The 24,421-nt window shown below is 32.8% G+C and overlaps 1 protein-coding gene across 1 annotated transcript; it reads right to left on the bottom strand.

Annotated features, from left to right (window-relative positions):
- LOC148629423 (uncharacterized) lies at positions 1-19,423 on the bottom strand. Its single transcript, XM_088550720.1, has 8 exons — positions 19,312-19,423; positions 13,743-13,923; positions 12,195-12,347; positions 11,594-11,764; positions 9,653-9,797; positions 6,984-7,643; positions 5,809-5,939; positions 1-4,627 (listed from the first exon to the last, which is right to left on the bottom strand). Exons 1-8 carry the CDS (start codon positions 19,320-19,322, stop codon positions 4,601-4,603), a joined length of 1,479 nt encoding a protein of 492 aa, XP_088406846.1. The 5' UTR covers positions 19,323-19,423; the 3' UTR covers positions 1-4,600.
- Between the last annotated feature and the right edge of the window lie 4,998 nt (positions 19,424-24,421).

Below are 24,421 nucleotides of genomic sequence, written 5' to 3'. Positions count from 1 at the left end.
GTCTGGTATCAATATACTTTAATACAATTCATAAATACTTAACTTCCATTAACAATAATTATGCCATAACTTACACAAAACAACAATTAAATCTGTAAGAATACCACTTACTGTATATCAAACCCAAATTGTTGAATAATTCTTTCTGTTATGATTGTTTATTTTCTTTGCTATCAAACTTTTATTGAAATTCTGGTGAATGTAAGAAAACATATCACTAATATTTATTCACCAAGTAAGAAAACATGTTTTTTCAAGCAACAAATCCACAAATTTTATCATTGATTATAAAACTAATTAAACATGAAGACAGAAAATTTCCTCATGGTAAGAACAATTAGTAGTTAGGCCCATTGCCAGCAGCGTTTGGGAGATTACAACGACCTCTTCCTTGAAGCAAAAAGGTGTAAACAAAAAGTTAAAAACATGCCTAAAATTATTTAAGCACTATTTTAAAGTAAAGAACTTTTTTTCCCCAAACAACCCCCTTCCCAACCACCCGAAAATTGCCTAGCTATGTGCCTAAAACTAAGTTTAGTAATACATTTATACAAATACATTGTAGTAAAATAGTTTCAAAACATCATCCAACAATTACCATACATATGATTAATATCCCAAGGCATCTGATAACCTACAAGTAATGAAATTAACAATTCAAGTCACTACAGTCATTAAAATAGTCCCAATTTCCTTAAAATGTCAAATACCAATATACCCCCCAAAAATATGAGAAAAGCTTCAGGGTCACAGGAAATTGGGACCATCAGTAACAAAGCGGAGAAAAACACTTTAAATCATCCATGAGTTCAACAAATAAACAATCCCTTAGTCTTATCCCCAAATGATGCTACCCGTAAGTCCTTAGGGTCAATTTTCAAAGAAATAGTAAATTTAGAAGACAGAACTACAACCAGAATGTATCTCTCCATTAACTTCAGTATTTTAACACAAATTTCAGTTTATACAAATACTGTAGTGTTACCCAAAAAAAAACTACCATTGAACGTTATTATCACGCTGACTTTGTGACGACTGAACAAAATATACAAACTTGTAAAAAATAACTGACAATGAAATATAATACATTTATAAATTTACCTGTTTTAAAACCTTGTGCAAGAAACTTATCCCTAGCAAAAAATAAGGAAATCTGAAATTTTACTTGGACAAACATGACAACAAAATAAAATGTTTTTGTTAAAAATCCCAAAGAAATTCAGGCTCTCAATATACATGGACATGTAAGACAAAAAGCAAAGGCTGTAACCATGAGACTCGAAGAGTAGTCAAAAACAGTAAAAATCCCCAGTATTATACATTAATATATTTTTCTCAAGTTACAAAGTGTACAGTAACAAAAATACTTGCCTATGAATATTATGATAAAAAGTGCAAATCAATATACCAAAAGTGTAACTGAAACCGACACAAATAATGGTCTACTAGATATAGAATGAATCAAAATATCAAATAAAATGATTAATAAAAACAAACTTGTGAAAAAAAAAGAAAGAAAAATTACCGAAAAAAATTCACAGCTTTAATATAAGTATGATTTTTCTATGAAGTAAAATTTCAACCTAATAACTTTGCAGGGTGCAGCTTGATACGACCCAAGAGGTAGAGCCCTGAAAATATAGACACACTATTTAAGCTTGATACAGCTCATAATTTAGACTGGGATTTAATATTTGACACAGGAAAAGAATTAGATCATTATCACAGTGACCCCTTTTCTGCCCCTTCTCAATAAACACAGCTTCAAAATTAATTCCAAATTTCATTTGAGGGTATGGCATCTTTGGTACAATTTCAAACAAATCCATTCACTTTCACTTAATCTATTATCTGTTCATCATAGAAATGCTTGTTTACAGCCCCTGTCTCATTTTTTATCTGTTCAAGTCACAACCCCCAAATTCTATCCAAGTGATCCTTTTGTGCCAAGGCACCTTGTACTACAATTTCAATTTTTTCCCCCCCTAATTCCTGAACATTTTAAGTCACAACCCCCAAAATCATTCCCAGCCTTCCTTTTGTGTTTCAAAGAGATCCATTTAACAATTAATCAAGTTTTTGTCCAGACATCATGAAAATGCTTTTTTTACCCCTTTTTACCCTTAATTTCTAAATGGTTAGAATCACAACCCCCAAAATCAATCCCAAAGCTTCCTTTTGTGGTATAGCACCTTGTGGTATAACTTATACTTCTTATACACTTATACTGAAGTTTTTGTCTGGACATGAAATTTCGAGAGGATGACAACAGCCTGATTCCATTATATGACTGCAATTTTTTTGTGGTCACATAAAAAGAGCAGCTTACATTCCAATAACAAAGACTTAAAGACAAATCACACTAACCAGTTCTGACATTAGGAATTTCGTGAAATTTAAATGGAATGGTCTCATGTATAAAGGCATTGAAATAAGCATCTAAAAAATATAGGTCACTGTCCTTTCAACAATGATATAGCAGTTCAAAAATTCGTACAATCGGGAGTTTTTGTCATCTTCCGAAAATTCAATTCAGACATCTCTGATTTTGCCAATATTTTTAACAACTGACACATGCCATACGCCAGTGGATTGGAAATTGTATTTCATTCATAAAATATTGAAAACAAAATACAATGAGTTTTATCTGCCTAAAAAGAACCTTTTATCGTTTCCTGCCAAAAGAAAAACTAACTTTTGAACCATATTCACAGTAATGTGAAATACTTCTCACGTTAAAATTTTTTTCAAATTTGCGGTATGAAAAGGTGTCCATTAACTGATGTTTTAAACTTTTTAAAAAGTTGGGGTCACCGATCAAATAAGAAAGTTAATCACATTTGTGTACCATTTCTGCAGAATTGTGTTTGGTTATTGGACGTTTCCTACTCCAAATGTTATGTTAGACGACGTTATGTCATAGTCAGCGGCTGAACATCTTTAGAAGAAATAGAATATTAAAACTGCAATACAAAACTTGACTGTGAAGAAATAAGCGGAAGACAAAAAGAATTACGACTGGGGAGAACATAAAATTGGGCAAAAGGCAATAAATACATAAAACAATTCTGGTTGCATGACCGTGTCTTTTCGTGTGAACATGTTATAATTTTTATTCATATTTTAAGTTACACGTACCACAATGTTTATTTATAATGCTTCAACAGCGAATGACTTATCGGGATCTAAAGTTCAACATTTACAAATGTATGTGGAGCGTTTCAACAGTTAGTAGTAATATTTTTACTAAACAATAGGAAGAAAATATCGCACAACAGCTGCCGGTGAAGTATTTTTAGATATAAGAGAGTGCACCTCCCATACGTACTTATATAAGTTTGTGTCTTCTTGTGGCGTACTTTGTGTCAAATTTGAAATAAAAATTCTGGATTGAAATTTTCAAGAAATAAAAAGGCATGATCTATTATTGTCCTAATATTTTTTGTTTACATTAAAAAATATTTCGGCACTCTATGCAGAGGAAAAAAGTTTTCTAAAAAAAAAAGGGGCAGGACAGAAAATTTGATCCTAGAATCAAAGAAAATAAATTGGCAGGCCATCCTTGTCGGTAAGCATACATCTTGATTGTAAGGCTATATTATTATTTTTTCAGTGTTCCTACTCTGATACTGCATAGATTTATTTTGCAAATGGGCCACAATCAATCATGATTTCATACAAAAAAATATCCTCAAATTTCAAGGGAAGAGCATTTGCCAGATCTGCCCCTCTGAATCCATGCCTGGATTAGATACTCCGCATGAAACTTTTTCTACATTTTTACCTCAGAAATTGTACTAACAAATTATGTTTTATTTGCAATAATACGGGACTATCTTTAATATTCCTCATTTAAACATCTTGTTGGGATTAGGAAAACTAGCTCACATTTGCCAAGAAAAGAACATTGTTCCATATCTCCCATTCGATCCTCGCTAAAATGTTTTATAATCATATTGGCATAACTCCCTCTAAAACTATCAGACAATGCTGATTATCATTTTTTTCTAAGTCTAAGTATTAGTAATATTTGGTACAAGTTTCCTCGGAATCTGTTGTGAAGTTGTAGTCGTGAGTTTGTGTAGGACGGACGGAAACCTGGCATTTACGGGAGAATTTCCAAAGCGGCCCTTGAAACTCGACATCATATTGCTTCTATGGTCAAAGGGAGATAAATTGCAAATATTGTGCAAAAAGCAACGTCACAAATTGGCGACGACATAATAGTTTGCGCCATACAATGTGCATAAACAATAGTGTGATTTGTCTTTAAACGTGTGATAACATTCGGACAAGGAAATCAATATGTTGACCAGTAATCACAGAGCAGAAAAATTCAGAAAATACATGTACATGAACAACAAAAATATTTTAAGTCATTAACCCTTTGGAAATGGCAATGCTTTAAGAAAAAATATTTCATTATACATGAACTAGTTAATAGCTTTTCAACTACATAAGTTATCACAGAATGAAGGTTTTTTTTGTCTGTTGACAGATTGATGGAATGAACCATATAACACCACAGAAATGACAGTTGTTCCCTCTCTACAGTAAAAATTGATTGATCAAAATATCACCATAGCAACCAGAATTGTCATCACTCCCAGCTTTCCCAGTCATCTTCCTGTAAAATACATAAATCTAGCTATTTTAATAGAAACTAGAAAAACTGAGCAACACTCACTTAATTGATACCCACTGCTCCTCTATATGATAATTTCTTCTTTTTTTCCTCTAAATTGGTTTTAGATTAACCTTTAAAATTGAAGGTGCATGATGGTATGTGTACTAAAGATTCTATGAAAGTTTCATTAAATTCCATTCCGTAGTGTAGGAGAAATAAAGGATAACAGATGGGTACCCCAATGTCCTCGTATTCACAAATTAAAAATTCCATGTTTTGCTATTCTGAAATCCCAAATTAATTTGGATCAAATCTGAAATGGGAATATATAATAAAGATTCTGTGAAAGTATCATTAAATACCATTCAGTGGTGTACAATGAGTAACTAAAGAAATGGGTACCCCTTTATGTAAGGGAAGGAAGTACAGACAGAAGAATGACAGACACCCCATTACTTAATACCCCATCCACTCTCTGCATGTGGGGGTATACTATGGTTATTAAAATTATTAATCAGAGAATCAGAGAATTGACTTGAAGATATTTTTTTTCTAATAGCATGTTCTGAAAGTAGAAATAAGTTCATCAACTCAAAGTCAGAAAATATCATATTTGTGATATTTTCAATAAATGAACAATGATCAAGGTTGATTAACTTATTTCATGACTGAGAAGAAATGATAATTGTGAAACTGAAACATGTCTACACAGCACTGTAGGGAAATACTTCTGTAAATTCAGAAAACATTGTGATGTTAATATTATAGAAAAAATGCAACTGATATAAATGAATTTACATAAATTAGACCTAGCCTTATGGAATGTTTAACATAACTAAATTAAAATCCCATTAATGATTCAAATGATTAAATTGCAATAATTATTTAATGCAGGACTTGTTGGTTAGTCAATAGAAACATCCATGGTATCTAGGCTAAAATATTAAGTCGTATGTAGCTTACATACTGCTTTTTATACTAAATTTCTATATTTTATTATTGAAACCTGTCCAAATTAAACCCAATTACAAATAAAGTTCTGTTTGGTCATATCTTCAGTTTACACAGGTTAAACATGTAATATACAAAGTGACTTAAGCAGATGTTTGGTTTAGGCAGGTTTCCTGTTAATTTCATGGTTCAGTGTTGACTAATCTACTGTATATACATGTATGTATTACCAGCTCTGGAGATAGTTTAGTGTAATCAGCTGATGAAATATTCAATTTCTTTGCAATTTCATCAGCAGCCTTTAAATCTTCTTCAGTCAGCTCCACATCAAAATCTCTCTCCCAGTCATCATCCGCACTCTCTGTAAAATAAATCAATGTCTTTATTTTCATAAGGCTTTTAAAACTTACAATGAGGTAATAGCAATGCATCTGACATGGTCTTCTCGAAATGTGTTTCTTTATTAAGCCAATATTTCTGTACTGAGAAGTTTATGTTATCTATAATAAGCATGCTCACAAATTACCTTACACTCCACCTTGACTTTAATGATAACTAATCCTCAAGCAGGTTTATTTCCCCTTGCAGGTATGGCACAATTTATGTCTTCTTTCATGTACATCTACAAATGAAGCCTTATCTTCCAACATAATTTCATCAATACTAGTTATGGGGTTTAGGAAGAGCTGTGCTTGGATGATGTGATATTGTTAAATCCTAAAGTTGGACCATCTCACCTTCCATGCCTCCATAAATAATAATTTTCCATACCTAATCCATTTGTTTAATAAAACTTTATTCCACAGTTAAGGAGGAGTTGCCCTTACAAGATGTGAATATGGAAAACCCCTTGATCAAATCCGACTACTAATATCTTTGTTGAAGCACATATACACCATTATGATGCCTAATCTTCCCATAAACTTTCATCAAAATCCATTGAGCAATTTAGGAAAATTATGTTTACAAGCTGTGAACATCAAAAGGACTCTTAAACATGATATCTCCCTATTAAACATTAACATTCTTCCTCAATGCACATCTACATATGATGCACTACTTTCCTGTATTATTTTAGCAAAAGCCATCAAGTGATTACTGAGGAGTTGTGTTTTCAAGCTGTAGGGATAAACAGAAGGATGGACAAATGGATGATCAGGAAACAGGTTGATTTGTATATACCCAACTTAGTTGGAAGGGGTACAAAATACAATCTTTACAAACAGATTTTGAACAAAAGTTCAAACTAAAACCCAACCAAAACATCACGATCTATTTTTTTTTAAAATGTTACAATTAAGATGTTAAGAAACATTTGTATTCATTTTAGTGAAATACATTTTTCTAAGATGTAAAATACACTTCAGGTATACCTCAAATACTTTTAGCTAACACATCTAAATACCTTTAGTTGACTCAGTTGAGGGTGAATCTCTATCAGGGTTCACCACAACAACATCTCCTTTTTCTTTTGTCCTTATCTCCAAATTTTCATCATCACCTGTTTGACTTGGATTAACTTCATTTGCTTTAATATTTTCATAGTCTTTTTGGTCATCAGATGTAACAACTGATTGTTTGGTCTCCTTTTCCCCACTCTCCTTTGACATATTTATATCACTTTCTGAATTACTTTGAACATCTTTACAAGAGTTTAATTCATCTTTCAATGAACCAGATTTGTTTGTTTCTTTTGCCTCTTTATTCACAACTTCATTTTTATCCGACATGGAATCCTTACCATCTTGCACTTCACAATTGGTACAAGATTCATTGAACTTGTCTTTTTGTGGAGAATTTTCACTTTCATCATTCCCAGTTCCGTTTGATGAATCATCAATGTGAGGCTTTTGGTCCAATTTACTTTGAGCAGTTTCTGTTTTGTCTGTTTTAGTATCAGCAGTATTTTCAGTTGCTGGTACAGATTTCTCTTGTTTAGCTTTCTCTGTTTGTTTAGATTTCTCTTGTTTAGCTTTCTCTGTTTGTTGAGACTTAACTACTGGTTTATCTGTTTTTGATGTTTTCTCTGGTTTCTTGTCTTCTTCATCTCCACTAGAATCTAAATCTACATGTAAACAAAATATTGGTTAAACCGATAGAAGCATTACAATCTTTTATAATTCAGTAATTATGCAAAATATGCTGATATCTAGGGAAAGTTTACTGATGTCGTTCAATAACTTCCTTCAACAAAAAATGACACACAATACAAACTTAAACTTATAGCTATTTCAGGATTCCCTATAGATGGTTTTGAAGGGTGTGAAGGTTCACCCTTTTCTGTCAATTTATACCTATTTCAGGATTCCCTATAGATGGTTTTGAAGGGTGTGAAGGTTCACCCATTTCTGTCAATTTATACCTATTTCAGGATTCCCTATAGATGGTTTTGAAGGGTGTGAAGGTTCACCCTTTTCTGTCAATTTATAGCTATTTCAGGATTCCCTATAGATGGTTTTGAAGGGTGTGAAGGTTCATCCTTTTCTATCAATTTATAGCTATTTCAGGATTCCCTATAGATGGTTTTGAAGGGTGTGAAGGTTCACCCTTTTCTGTCAATTTATAGCTATTTCAGGATTCCCTATAGATGGTTTTGAAGGGTGTGAAGGTTCATCCTTTTCTGTCAATTTATAGCTATTTCAGGATTCCCTATAGATGGTTTTGAAGGGTGTGAAGGTTCACCCTTTTCTGTCAATTTATAGCTATTTCAGGATTCCCTATAGATGGTTTTGAAGGGTGTGAAGGTTCATCCTTTTCTGTCAATTTATAGCTATTTCAGGATTCCCTATAGATGGTTTTGAAGGGTGTGAAGGTTCATCCTTTTCTATCAATTTATAGCTATTTCAGGATTCCCTATAGATGGTTTTGAAGGGTGTGAAGGTTCATCCTTTTCTGTCAATTTATAGCTATTTCAGGATTCCCTATAGATGGTTTTGAAGGGTGTGAAGGTTCATCCTTTTCTATCAATTTATAGCTATTTCAGGATTCCCTATAGATGGTTTTGAAGGGTGTGAAGGTTCACCCTTTTCTGTCAATTTATAGCTATTTCAGGATTCCCTATAGATGGTTTTGAAGGGTGTGAAGGTTCATCCTTTTCTGTCAATTTATAGCTATTTCAGGATTCCCTATATATGGTTTTGAAGGGTGTGAAGGTTCACCCTTTTCTGTCAATTTATAGCTATTTCAGGATTCCCTATAGATGGTTTTGAAGGGTGTGAAGGTTCACCCTTTTCTGTCAATTTTTCCCGAATTAGATCTTAATGCTTGCATGATGTGTCCTTGAATTTTCCTCTTACATGTTAGAGTAACCTTTTTCACATGGTTTATCCTGCAGGGAACACTACATCTCTATCTTACAAAAGGCAATACATAAAGCTGGTACTTCTTTAAATTATCAGTCTACTACAAAGATGCACCAAGATATTTTACTGTTTGATCTCAGAACAATTTTTGTTCACAGGCTGTACTACATTTTAAACCTCCCACATCAGAGGGGTGTCTCCCACAAAATCAATGAAAACTTTAGAATCCCACACAAAAATGTAAGACTTATGGAAGGTTTTTGATTGCAATATCTATGTTTTCTAAGAAAATAATAAATAATTGTATTTTTACATAAAAAATTTATGTTTACATAAGAATCTCCCACATATTCACACTTCTTGACTGATGTGAGAAAAATATTTCTTGTATCTTGAGATTCAAGTTCTCAGGTGCTGAATGGCCAAAATATAAAGGGGTAATTGTTGTGTGGTTGTATCTCATTGATTGAAAGACAAATTGTGACACTTCTAACATTGTTACCCGTAACAACCGTAGTCATAGAAAGAAGATAGCTATAATTTTCACCATGACATAGATGCCAAATGACACATAAGTTATTGTTTTGGAAAATTAAAAGAAACAGAATCTACAACTTCAGCTCATTTATTATGAAATTTCTCGCAACTTGAATAATTTCCATAATCAACTCGCAATCAATGTAGATTCTATATCTACACTGTAAAGAACAATTTTGATTCACATTTTTTAAGTATTTACAATCAACTTGATCACTAGTAAATACTGTCATACCATCCCAATTTATAGAATCTTCTTTCTTCTCAGACTGTTCAGCTCTTTTCATTAATGCCAATTTTCTTGCTTCATCAATTTGTAATTGATGGACTTTATAAAAATATCTTCTCCAAAAGTCAGCATGGGATATTTCTGAAGGAACCTAAAATTAAAGTAAGGTAACACTGAAATAATTTGAACATACATTAAAAGATATCAGCAAAATAGTACTTCAAGAAAATAAATACATTTGTATACCAGTAATCATAATATTGCATTTTAATCAGAGATATCCTGAAATGAAATGCTATCAAATATTAACCTAAGTGAAGTAAGAATCTGCAGCAGTTATGCCTAACTTACTATGGGATTGAGAACATGTATGCAACTTTAATGACACCAACTAGCCTTGTGTATAACACTCAGACTTCTATATGATATTATGAACAAGTCTTGTATATATATATTGTGTACAAATTGTTATAATTATTTGTATTTTCAACTTGTAGATAGATAGACAGATAGATAAACAGATAGTTTATTAACATCTATCAATAGATACATAAAATATACATTGATAATATGAAAATAATATATGCAATAAAAATAAATTATATGCTGTTCTTAAAAGAAACAGGAGATATGATTAAAAACCTGAATAGAACACCTGAAAATATTCCATTTAAAAATTAAGAAAAAGCAGTACCGGTATTTGAAACTAAAAACCTTCAAAATCAATCAAATGTAATTGGTAACTTTAAAAAAATTAAGGCCTATCTAAAATCAGTCTGCAGGTCTTGGCTGAGGCTTGAATCAATGTTACATCTTGGTATGTTAGGACATTCAGGGTTTGACACTAACTTCATTTGTTTGGTGGTCAACAGGATTACTTCTGAGGTACAACAGATAGTCTGTAGACATTAATGATGGTTCTGTTCTTAGATCTTATGAACAATAAGACAAAATTTTTAAGTTGTCCTCTCCAAAATTGGGGTGGCACAGGACTACCACACTACTGTAAGTGTCAATCCCTGACATTGTACTAACTATCATTTGTATGAAATTAGTGAATACAAAGACAATTTGTACAAATCTGCCAAATTGAACACACAATTTAACCATAAATGTCAATTGGGCTTAATAAATTTCCTTTTATGAAAATTACTTAATATAGCATGTCAAAGAACCATGACAACAAGAATTATATGACATTTTGCTTTTTGCATTTGCATTTCAAAGTTTTACAACCACATTTACAAAATAAAAACCCTGCTAACCAGTTTTTAAAAGTTTGCAAACAGATTCTGTCAATGAATTTTTTTAGATGGAAGTGAGGTCACATTAACACCAAATACCATTTGCACCCTAAATTTGCTTCTGACTAAGATGTTAAGTTCATTAATTTACAGAAGATTGTACATAAAAGTATTACTTCTAGATAGCTCCAACATTCTGTATAATTTATCCTGCTGATAAATTATTCATGTAGTTAAATCCTCTATTAAAACAAAAACTGAAGTAAAGGAAAGAAATTTTTATGCATGTATGACAATTTTTTAAGAACTACTCACCAAAATGATATTACCATAAATGTGATCTACCATTTCAAAATAGGCTGATTAATTGGTGGATAACCTTGATTAAAAACTAAACATTTCATTTCATACAAGTTAGAAGTGATTTTTTTGGCAGTTTTTGTACAAATAATAGTTTATATTCACAAATTAATATAAACTGAAAATATAGATTAAAGTTTGTACAAAATTTTCATGAAAATTACAACTTGTACAAAATTGTAACTTGTATACAACATAAATAACCCTTTAAAATACAACACTAGTAAAACTGACATCTATAATACTAAACATCTTGGTACATGTATATAATCCCTACGGCACCTCAGAATTCAACCTGTGACACCATAAAGATATCAGAAACCTTGATATTTATGATACTAACCAGCCTTGTGTATAACCCACGGACTTCAACCTGTGACACAAGTAACTCTGAAATTTCTCCCTTCTTGGACTCCATATCAAATGATTTCAGCCATTCTTCAAATCTTTCTATTGCACCTGTTGGTTTGTTGCAGTATGTACTTGGATCCACCTGTATGGCATGCAGTCTTGCCTATAAATCAGATAACATTTCATGTATAGAAGGATTGACGTAAGTAAGTTGGTTCTATAAAATGATGATATTTCATTTTTGGTATACAAATAATTCAACACATGACTGTTACAATGTATCAATTACTTTGAGTCTAAAATTTTTCACAAAAGTAAGAATTGAAACATTTCAAATACATGGAGTATGCTTTCTTTTCAAGTGGACACGATCATGAAGCTCATAAAGTTTCAATCCATGATATAAAAATCTAGAAAAATCTGCAAGGTTCTTGGAGCTGCTCTGATTATATCTACATATTATTTTGTTGCCTCACAATCCTTCACACTACAACATATTTTATTACCATATGGTCGGGAGAGGGGAAAAAAATATATTTTTAATAATGGTCTTACATAAAAAAAAAAAATAACCCACACGTAACCTAACAAACCTTGGCTCTGTCAAAGATTGGGTCTGTTGTTTTCCTGGTAGTTACAGGTTCATTTTTATCTTCAGCTTCTACCACTAACAGTTTAGTTAAGCCATCTAGAAATGATGATATTCCTTGCTTTAGTTTATCTCTTGCAGCTTCTGTATTCTCTGTCTAAAAAAAGAAAATGGACTTTTTTTTTATAAATAAAAGAATTCAACAATTTTGCAAGTTAAGTTGCAAGTAAAGTTTTCCAAGTTAACATATAAATAAATTTCAAAATTTCAAATTGGAATAATATTTTTGTTTTCATTCTTGGACTAAGTTGAGCCAAAACATTACAATACCAGTGCTTTGCCATTTCGATGTACATGTAATTTAAGGTCACCTATAGCTCAGTAAATGTATATGCCATTTGTAAAACTTGGATAGTTTCTTTTATATACTTTTTTTTTAATAATATGAAGATAATCAAATTGGGAATAAAAAGTTATCAAGATATGATCACTTGTGAGCAAAACAACAAACAGTACACACATTTAATTTCCATATTCATCAGATCATGGTCTACATTTTGGCTATACAATCTACCAAACCAATACTCCTATAAATATGGTACATGTATTATCAAGACTTTCACTTCAAATTGTGTTAGTAGATACAGAATTAACAGTTGCTTTTGATACAAAGTTTACTTGAATGGCAATGATTTCTCATTTCAACTCAATACCTGCATGTTAGAGTACTTTCAGGTTAAATGAAATCTTTCTAAACCAATCCTTGAACAAACCCTGTCTAAAAATTGTCTAAATTAAGTACAGTTGAACCTCGTTAAGTCGAAGTCGAAGGGACCATGCAAAAATGTTCGAGTTACATGTATCCGAGGTTTGAGTAATATGAGATAAAGGATAAACTTAAAATGCTAGTAGTTTGGTCAATGATTTACATCATTTGTTGTGCTTGTACATGTACATGTACTTCACTTTACACAGTACTTTGTAATGTCTTGCGTTTCATATCGAAAGATGTTTTTTTTTGTATGTTGTATATCATGTTTGAAATACTGAACCACACCGAGTGCTTTAATGAACTTTATTTTTTATTTTTTCTACATCAAAAACCCATAGTTCATAACATGCTACTTTGTCTGACTCACAATCAGGAGTATCATCAAACCATGTATTCTATATTATTACGATAAAATTTCAAATTCACGAGTGAAACTTAAATGTAGTCATTGAAATACACCTACAATGGTCTGTTTGATGTGTCATTAAATAGTCAGATACCATTACAATTCATCTGTATATTATTTAAAATTTTATCAAAATACTTATATGCATGTATAACTCCTTTTTTGTCTGTTCCTATGTATTTTGAAACTGTGTTAACCTTAATTAGACTTTAACAAAATCTTGTCCAATAGGGGTTGGTTTTGACATGTTCCATTGTAAAAAATCAACATTAATACGCCAAAATAATTGACACTGATTAGTGGTCAAATTGTAATACCAAACACAAACATTTCAATCTTTCTCTTAAAATTCAAGTGTTCAGTGAAAAACTTACTTTTAATGTTTCTCTAAGAGATTCACTTGTTTTAGCAACTGCTTCACCAGTGTCATTTTGCATTGTAGTAGAAAATTCTTCCAAATCTTTTTTGATCATTTCTATGGCAGACATGGATTTTTCTTTAGCAGCCTGGAGCCACCCACCCCACCAGCTGCCTCCATCACTAGTACTGTTGTTACTGCAATGGTAGAAAGAAGGGGTTATTTCAAATAGATATACAAAAAGCTTAACCCTAATCTCAAGGTGCAAATGGATACACCATAATGATCCATGAGTTCAAAATGACAACCATACAACTTCTGTATAGTGACTTCAATACTGTAACAACTTAACCCTGTTCCAGAAGCCTAATTGTATGCAGTCGAGCACGGTACAATAAGTCTAAGTAGTTACAGCAAGCTCTAGCATAACATATGAGTTGTGATATGAAAACTCCATATGCAGATGCTTAAGGGATGTTAACACAGATGTAAGGAAAGTAGACAATATGGAATGAGAGCTTATTTTTGATAAATCATCACGTTTGTCTTCTATAGTGGGATAACCCCACTCTGGTGGTCAATGTGTTAAGCCACCAATGAAAATTCAAAACTACTGTTGATGGACAGTATATTTGGTTTCTATACAAGTAGCCTGGATATTCTCTTTTAAAAGTTGAAAAAATTATTCTGATTGTAAATGATGACCTACTTAAAGAATGGATGAATGACAAAGGTCATTGGCTGCCATTAGGCTAAAAACCACTAATTCCACTTCCCATAGGCTTCTATGCTAATTTCACAATATTCAATGGCTTCTCTGGACTTTACCTTAACTTTAACCTGCAGATGACTATATATCAGCATGATTCTACATATGTCAGCTCACAATCCTCAGAATGGCATGTGGGGTTAGCAGACTTGCAGTGCAGTACTGGTCACCGGAAGTGAAGGGTCTATAAATAGCATGGGAAATCCCAGTGTTTTCACAAGATAGGGGTATATTTAAAAATCATTATGGAGATTAGGCTTCACATCACAAGAAGCAAAATGCACCTATAAAATGTACAGAAATGTTTTCCCTTTCAGAAACTCTTTAAATTTTTAAAATAAGATGAGAACTTTTTTCACAGCACTATGAGGAACAGGGGTAATTTCTGCGTAGGACTATTTTTGCGTACGTTCCAAATGCTCATTGGTTGAATTGGTGGTCTGTAACCTAAAGAGTCACTTTTTGTCTTAGAAAAAATAAATAACTATACAGGTATCTTCCTACACACATACTGAATGCATTTGCAAAGTTTCAGTGAAATGTAACAAGCACTTTTTTAAATATTTGATTTTTAAATATAGGGTAACCAAGTTGTGTCAGCAAAAAAGTGAAAATATTCTACCATACTGAAATGCATTAAATATTTGCAAAGAACTTTTTCTGACTTTTCAAATAAAAAATATCAATCACAACTTGTTTTTTAACAATATTAATGAAGAAATAGTTTTAAAAGTAATCATTTTCTGAGAAATTAGTCTATTTTTAAAAATTTATTTCTGACATGCCTCCCCCTTTTTCTTGATCACATGTCAAAAATCCTAAATCTTTAAATTTTCACAAAAGGTGATATATTTGGCATTAAATTTGTAAATACAGTGTTTTCACATTAAAACATGACCAGTAAAGGGCACCTAAAGCAAAAAAAGTGCTCAATAATGGATTTTCCATGTTGCCATAGGGGAATGCTTATATGGCCTTAACCGCAGTAATGAAAGTGAGTTTTTCCTCATTTCTAACCTAATTTTTGCTCAAATCTACACAAAACTTGATTTCAAGTGCTTATTACTACCATATTTAGGTAAATATAGCCCTCAAAGTTTAATATTTGATATTTTTACTAAATTTTCTACACTTTTTACAAGATAGGACATAAAAATCAGCCAAAAAGACCAATTTTCCATAATTTGGACCTATAACTTAAAAAAATGCATATTTTGAAGGATTTTTGTAGTGTATTCCTCTCATGGCAAAGTTAACAAGATCTTCAAGTAGTTTAAAGCTATTTCAAGAAACTTTTCATTTTGCCATGGCTTCATCTTAAGGCTAAAAACCACTAATTCCACTTCCCATAGGCTTCTATGCTAATTTCACAATATTCAATGGCTTCTCTGGACTTTACCTTAACTTTAACCTGCAGATGACTATATATCAGCATGATTCTACATATGTCAGCTCACAATCCTCAGAATGGCATGTGGGGTTAGCAGACTTGCAGTGCAGTACTGGTCACCGGAAGTGAAGGGTCTATAAATAGCATGGGAAATCCCAGTGTTTTCACAAGATAGGGGTATATTTAAAAATCATTATGGAGATTAGGCTTCACATCACAAGAAGCAAAATGCACCTATAAAATGTACAGAAATGTTTTTCCTTTCAGAAACTCTTTAAATTTTTAAAATAAGATGAGAACTTTTTTCACAGCACTATGAGGAACAGGGGTAATTTCTGCGTAGGACTATTTTTGCGTACGTTCCAAATGCTCATTGGTTGAATTGGTGGTCTGTAACCATTATTGTTTTTGTTTAGCCTGGTTCAAGTGCAAAAAGAAATTCTTAGTCATGCATGCATATCATTTTCATCTGATTTTAGTGAGGAATGCATACAGAGATATTTAGGGTGTATAGTAAAGCACAGTGGCAAACTTATAAAAAGAATAAACAAAATATGGAATGCTGAGCTGAATATGTTAGTAAACACATCTTGGCTTGACTTTGATGATGTATGATCAAGAAATAAGTTGCCGGGAAACAGGTTAAACCAATATACATGTACATGTATACTCCTAGAGACTTTACTTAAATGCAGGCTAAACGCTCACCAAATGCACAATAAAGTAATCCTCCCAGTGTGCGTTTAAACGTACAATAAACAAATGTTCCTAGCATGTGTTTAAACGCACAATAGACGAACGCTCACAGCGTGCATTTAAATGCGCGATAGACAAGCGATGAAAAATAATAATATTAGCAAAGAATGATAAAAGAAAAAATAGAAAATGGAATTAATGAAAATATATAAATTAATAATAGCAAAAAATATATAAGTTGCCGTTGAATCAAGGAAATAATCAAAGTACAAAAATAAACAAATGCTTCTATCATGCGTTTAAACGAATGCAAAACGATGTGTAAATGTGCTATAAACGATGCACGAATGCTAAAATGGGAAATGTGAATGTTTCAAGGAGTGTACAATGTAGTTTTGTCACAAGTTTTCCTTTACCAGTGATCTCCAAGTGTAGGTCAAAATATGAGGCTGCCTTTATAATGTCTGCAGTGTCTTTTATCTCAAGTTCATTAAGGTAGATGCAATGTATAAAATTCCCAAAAATTAGAATTGTTTAAAGATACTATGTCATTTATAGTGGAAGAGTAATCAAGGGAACCAAGGTTATAGCGGTAATCAAAAGAATATAATCCAGGGACAAAGACCAGACATGGAAAACAGACACACACAACAAAGAACATAAAGTAACTAAAATCATACATACAAAGTAACAAAAGTAAATGAGCAACTAGGACTCCACTAAAAACTAGGAGCATGGACCAGGTGCACCGGTAGGGTAAGCGTCCTCTGCTTTTCTAGAAACACCCGCCAAGATGCTCATAAAAAGTCAAGTCCAGGGTAGACAAACGAGGAAAGGTAAACTATGACCCGTTGAATAAATCAGTTTTCATGATGCTGATGGATACATCATAACGATCCACAAGTTCATGATGACAACCATAAAACTTCTGTAGTGATGACTTCAATCTTGTAGCAACATAACCCTGTTCCAGAAGCCTATTTGTTAGAGTTCTAGCGCGATACAAAAACAGTCTGCGTAGTTTCGGCAAGCTCTGGCATAACGTATGAGTTGTGATATGAACACTCCAAACTGAGAACAAAGGATCTGGCTAAATGATATGTTTTTAATTTCCCGAAATTTCTCCTTCAGTGATTAAAGAAAAATAAATTGTCTAAGAGCATATGATGGTCTATCAAGTAAAAATGTACAATTTAAAAAAAAAACAAACATGAATAAATAAAATGAACACAACAACTTTCATGGCAACTCATTTATTCTAAAGTGTCCACAAACATGGCAGCTACAGGGTGATTTTGGGGGTTGAAACTCTCTTTCGATGAAAAAATTTGCATAAGTTTTGACAAAAATGACCAAATGATTGCCTGGAATACCCTCTTTATAAATTACATGATTGAAACCTCTCTCTCAAAGAATTTGGTTCCGTAAGGGCAAAATTTGGCCTAAAAAATAAAGTTTACATGAAGAAAATTTTATGTTGTTTCTTCACCTTTTTAACATGTTTTACAGTTGATTTGATTGATTTATGGTAATAATTTGAATATATATGGTCATATATACCCTTCATACTTGGCTGAGATTGGAAAAATCTGTTAAAAAGGCTGAAAAAAAATGTGCAGTTTTTCACTCTTTCAACAATGGCCACATGCGTGTTGACTCTCGTGCTTCACATATTTTGTGTATAATTGTCAGTCACAACTCGTGTACAAATATCTCGAGTCAACAGATGCATGGCCACTTCCGTTCCACACAAAAATCATCTTAAAAATTGCAGAAATGTTAAAGGTCAAAGGTTTTGGCAAAAGTTACATGAATGCATACTGTTAATAGGGTATGTAAGTCTCGTTCTAGTTTCATTTTCTTTACTAGAATTTCAGGTGTAGAACATATTGAAAACCGAAGACCGATCTGTATTTTATTGTTTACTTCTGGGTACTTGAAACGCTGTTTAACAATGCAAAATCTTCTAGTTTATGTTTTTTCTTACTACATTTATCAAGTAGAAATTGTTATTTGTCATTTTTATTGATATTTTTTACACAAAGATTTTTGCCCTCAACACTTGAGCTCAACGCTCTCTAAATGACAAATCTCTATGCTTTTGAATGGTAGACTAGGACCCATTCTTGTGAAATCACGAGGTCACATGATAAGACTTACATGTACATACCCTATTCTGGAATAATGTCATAAATCAAGTCAAAAAACATCTTATTCAGTGTTTGTGACCATTTTACTATTCTACTCTACCTAGAAATCAGCTTTAATCAAATTATCAAAAACACCCAAATTATGAGGCCAAAAGTGGTCCTTACTGAACTTCCTCCTAATTGAATACACCCCTGTTCCAGCCCAATCCAGGGCCTAATCGAACTTCTAGTTCTAAGCCGAAATGAGCAAAAGCTTATCCTTGTTAGTGCCTACTTCTCCCATTTGTCTTTGACGGGGATTAGTTTTCAAATAAGAAATATCAATTACTGAATGGTTACATGGTTTACGAAATCAAAGCAGCAAAGCAGAGACGTTTCTGTATGTGACATCGTTCAGTTCTTTTCTTGTGTCCCCCTTTTTTTTTTAAAGTACTTTTTATATATAAAAGGTGGCTTGTCGGTTCAACAGTGTCAGTATGACAAAGAAAAAATATCCCTTCATTATCGTGCACATTCAACGAATGGGTTACTTAAAAGCAACAGCGATAAAAACTTTATTTTCGAGTTATGAGCTGTTTACCTTTCAGCCATTCTCCGTGTTAATCTTCAAAATCTACTGGACCAAATATTAATCTTTTATATCGAATTAATTACAATTGTGCTTGTCACAGCTGTAATTAAAACAAAAGTTGTCTCTAGAATCAAGGAGATATTAGATTGGTTTGCCCCGAGTTATGTTTTAGAAGTTTTGTTTGAGAGTATATTCATTTTTATTTACAGAAAATGGCGGGAAATTTTAAATGAAATTGCGATCTACTATTCAGGGAGTTTTTAACGTAATTGACTACCCTGTCGGTCGCACGGACGGTATACTGCAATGATATAATTCTCTTCACGACCGTTAACGTCGTCGTCGTTGTTGTTGTTGTTTTTTTTTGGAAGAAGAGGGTTTCATTTAATAAAGAAAGCTCCAACTGGAACATGAATTACAAAAGAGAAATTATTTTCAACTTCATTAAATTCGTAGACATGTCATGTTAAGATATATATAAATAAAATGAATAATGCCTATAAACTAAAGAAGCGCTTGGAAAACTCACGTTTGCTTTAAAGTTGGAAATAGGGTGTATTATAGAAGCTTATTGATCATTTTACCATAATACAGATGTTTATTTTTCGACTTATAGGATCTTCGTTAATTTATGGGATCATAATTATGGTTTACCGTAACTGTATTTTTACTTTTTTTGTATTTGACTGAATATTATTTATACATTCCCTGTTTAGAGTCGACATAAAATATATACAGTATAACATGAGATTTGTAGATCTCTTGAAACCGACTATTGATATTTTAAAACAAAAAACAAGCACATACAAACACAAGACATTAAATAACATAAAACACTATGTCAGTCACATATAAAACACATCTACCGCAAACAATTATTTAAAAGAAGCACCCAGATAAGAACTGAAGAAAGCACCAATTAAATCTAAGCAATAAAAAAATAAAAGGAAGTAATTTTTAGGTTACAGACCACCAATTCAACCAATGAGCATTTGGAACGTACGCAAAAATAGTCCTACGCAGAAATTACCCCTGTTCCTCATAGTGCTGTGAAAAAAGTTCTCATCTTATTTAAAAAATTGAAACAGTTTCTGAAAGGAAAAACATTTCTGTACATTCTATAGGTGCATTTTGCTTCTTGTGATGTGAAGCCTAATCTCCATAATGATTTTTAAATATACCCCTATCTTGTGAAAACACTGGGATTTCCCATGCTATTTATAGACCCTTCACTTCCGGTGACCAGTACTGCACTGCAAGTCTGCTAACCCCACATGCCATTCTGAGGATTGTGAGCTGACATATGTAGAATCATGCTGATATATAGTCCTCTGCAGGTTAAAGTTAAGGTAAAGTCCAGAGAAGCCATTGAATATTGTGAAATTAGCATAGAAGCCTATGGGAAGTGGAATTAGTGGTTTTTAGCCGTAAGCAAAATGAAAGGCAACATAGAAGCAGAGAATTGCAACATGGCAGCAAGCACTAAGAATATCAGCCATGCACTGCAAGGAACACCAAGTCGATATGAATTTCTTAAAATGTCCGAAAGTAGATAGATAGCAAGGAATTCCAAATTCTTGCTATCTTCGTATCCAAAACTTCTCTTACCATATTTTGTGGTTCTCGGACGTAGAATTTCAGCTATGCCTTTGTGCCTAAAATAATAAGAACTATTTTCAAAATTAACCAAATCATGTAGAAATTTAGGACCAGAGCTGTTGAGTATTTTAAAACTCTCTAATACTATGGTTCTCAATATTCTGCGTATTTTAGTGATAGTAGTTTATATTTTTCGAGCAGAGCAGTGTATGAGCTGTTATGGTCATAATATTTAAATCTAAGTGCACGTATTTTTTTTTCATTTTGTTGGCGTTGTGTTCTGTGCAGAGGTGCCATACTTGGGGACAGTAGCTGATGTAAGACATTATAGTGATAAAATTGTGAGTTTTGAGTGTTTGTCTAAGCGTGTGCCTATATTCGTTTCAGGACATTTAGTTGTCGAGCTGCTTTTTTTTTACAGATGTTTGGTATGTGGTTGTTCAAATCTAGTTTAAGAAGTCAATTGTGACACCAGGCTCAAGATTCAAGATTCTTTATTTCACTCAGACACAAGTTATGTGTAAGCAGCTCCACTTCTTAATCACATTTTATGTTGTTACCATCAAGATTGAATGCTGTGTTTCTTGAGTGAGTTTTAGGTCCAATGGCAATGGCCGGGATTTTTTTCTTCTGGATTTGCCGTCGACCGTCCGTCATTCACACTATGCACACTTCCATAAAACTTTCATGAATTGTTTATAGGTTATATATGCCGTACTAATATAGTTTGACTTTTCTTAATTGTTTTCCACAGTTAATTAATTTCTTAATTTTGATAAAAACACCCCTTTGTTATTTCCATTCAGATTCCTTATCATTTACTGATGTGTGCCTTTGATAAAGGTACAATCCCCCAGAGCGTATGTGATTCAGCTTCTGAATCTATGTTTTGATCTTGAACTTTGTTAGTTTTATGCTGAAGAAGGATATCGGTGATCCGAAATATTCAATGTAAAATTTATATATATGGTTTTGTTTAAATGTGTATTTTTTATGCGATCTAAAAGTGTTTTTTACCGTTTTATCTTTTTGCACTGCCTTTCATATATGACGTTTTCCGTATGTCTGCTCGTCTTAACTCACATACCAAGCTAACTCCTGAAAGATTGAGCATCTCTAAAGTGACATTATTTTTAATTGATCCAATTAAGCCGATGTCCGGCTTGGAGTGTGTCTTTTTTAAATGCTCATGTACCAACAGTAAAAATCATCGCACGTGCATGTTAATTACGACTGTTGATTAATAGATGACAGAGAGGTGGTTGAACGTTTTTGAATTGTTTAATTGGTCGATGAATGACATTTGACGAGTAATCAAAGAAACAGTATAAATATCAAGAAACAACTTGACGAACTATTATCTAAAGTAATTGCTTTCCATTCGGACTTATATACTTTGACCACAATGGAGCACGCCAGATATTTGGGTAAAATACCTTTCACTATTGAAGAATTGGCCAAGAGTAGCAGACCATCAGAACTAAAGGAAGCCATTGTTTATAAGATTGACGAATTCTCATGGAACAGTATTGTGATGGCCAACCAACCTTTAGACTTGTCAAGAGTGAATACATCACCGGTTCAGATCAAAAGAAAAGCCGGATACGACAGTTACTCGGACTACAGTACATCGCCAGCCAATACCTCAGAAGATTCAGACAGCGACAGATTTAAGAAAAAGGCTAGGGCAAACTTTACTAATTCGCAGATTCTTGTATTAGAGCAGTATTATGCATCGAGAAAGTATCTGCCCATAGAAGACAGACCCATCCTCGCAAAAAGATTGAAAATGAACCAAGCTCAAATTAAATGGTGGTTCCAGAACCGCAGGATGAAAGAGAAACGTCAAATAAAACGTGGAAATTGTACAGGGAACCTTGATTCAGATCTATCATGTTTTGTGACACCGGGAAAACCCGGTCCCCGCAATATCATGCCGGCCTTTTGTTCGTCTGAAAGTAAAATTTCGTATTCAACAAACTATTTTGTTGACTATTCTCGCCGCTCAGAAGACACGCATTTTGATGAAGTTGCTAGATTTAGTAGTGGTATGAAGTTACCAGTAAAGATATCGCCATTGTAACCTATTGACTCTGTGTGTTTGTTTTTTTTTCATCCTGCATTAATGTAAGTTGACATATTATGTGTGCTTTAATGCTGTGCTATTACACATTTGTGTTGTTGTTTGTTAATGTTATTAAATGTGTATCGTAAACTTGAAACTCGTGTTTGTATAATGATAATTTCTTTTTGTACAACAGAAAACAAACAAACAAACAAACAAACAAACAAAAAAGAAACACGACAAAGAACCCATATTGGATAATGACAACAACATGATAATAATAATAATAATAATGAAATGTCATTGTTTTTTAAAGCGAGTAATATAATAAACTTCAGGAAAAAGATCTTCCCTTGATTAAATGACATTTATCAAGAAGATTTAAATTTTCTACTATTATCATGGTGTACTAGCATGTGCACTGTAACGGGACAATCCAGACACTTTGAAAATTAAGGAGGGGTGCCAACCGGGGTAATTCCGTAGAAAAAGGTCGGTGCTAGGACATTATTTGCCATTTTTTGTCAATTTCACACAAAGTGACAAATTTTACGATAAATATTAGGGGTGCCAACCCTCTGCACTCCTTGGCTCCGCCACTGCTATACTACAACTAACTGCTACTTGTTCCCCCACACGGAAAATTCATACCTGCCATGTATTTTTCGCTCTATCAGGCTACAAATATAAATGTTTTCAATTTTATCGTTACATTATTAAATACTGCAACCGTTAAGCTGCAAAACTGTATGTTATGAAAATGTAACGAAAAATGCATATTATTGGTAGTAACTTGAATACTTTCCAAATGCATTTGGTAAATTTTGTTCACAGATCAACGGCAACAGTTTTCCGTATATTCAAAAGCTTGTCATTACATTAATCGCAAGTTATGTTACAATTATTGAATAAATAAAAAATCCCAGAATGGCGAGATTCAGAGCGTTTCGAGAGGATGATCACAGCAAGCAATTTTAACTTCATCCTGTTAGTATTTCCACTGTTTTCTCCTTTTTTCAGTTCAGATAACAATTGTCACAGATATTGAATGACAAGTTCATCGCAAAAGATAAAATATACCTGATATATATAGATGCTACAGCGGTACGAGTTCGAGTCCCACGGAAGGAACGACAGTAAATTTGCTTCGTAAATTTGAGAGTTCTACCAACGTTAGGAATTTTTCAGACTCTTCAATATGTATATATGTATATATCTATCTATATATATTTATATATATAAGTATAAAGGATTTTACAACGATACCGATAAAGATGTTAATACACTATAATAAAATATATAATGAGCAAAATTTTCAGTCAACAAATAACCTTCTTCAGTGCCTTAAATAAACTGAGTGTATGAAAGCAAATGGTCTGTGAACACAAATCACTATCCAGAAGCAGGTGAATACCCGTGACGTAACCAATTTTATTGACAGTTAACGAAGATCTC

Source organism: Perna viridis, chromosome 1 (genome assembly GCF_037379345.1).
Source record: "Perna viridis isolate PV_CMFRI_1.1 ecotype Kerala chromosome 1, ASM3737934v1, whole genome shotgun sequence".
Classification (NCBI taxonomy): Eukaryota; Metazoa; Mollusca; class Bivalvia; order Mytilida; family Mytilidae; genus Perna; species Perna viridis.
The sequence above is the reverse complement of the archived record's forward strand: the minus strand, read 5'-3'. Positions and strand labels throughout refer to the sequence as shown.

What these genes read in the sequence shown, in the direction of transcription:
- LOC148629423 (XM_088550720.1), bottom strand. An exon ending in GTGGGTTATACACAAGGCTG is followed by an intron (nt 9,798 to 11,593) that starts GTTAGTATCATA and finishes CTTTAATTTTAG; the next exon opens with GTTCCTTCAGAAATATCCCA. An exon ending in AGATTCTATAAATTGGGATG is followed by an intron (nt 7,644 to 9,652) that starts GTATGACAGTAT and finishes GTTTACATGTAG; the next exon opens with ATTTAGATTCTAGTGGAGAT.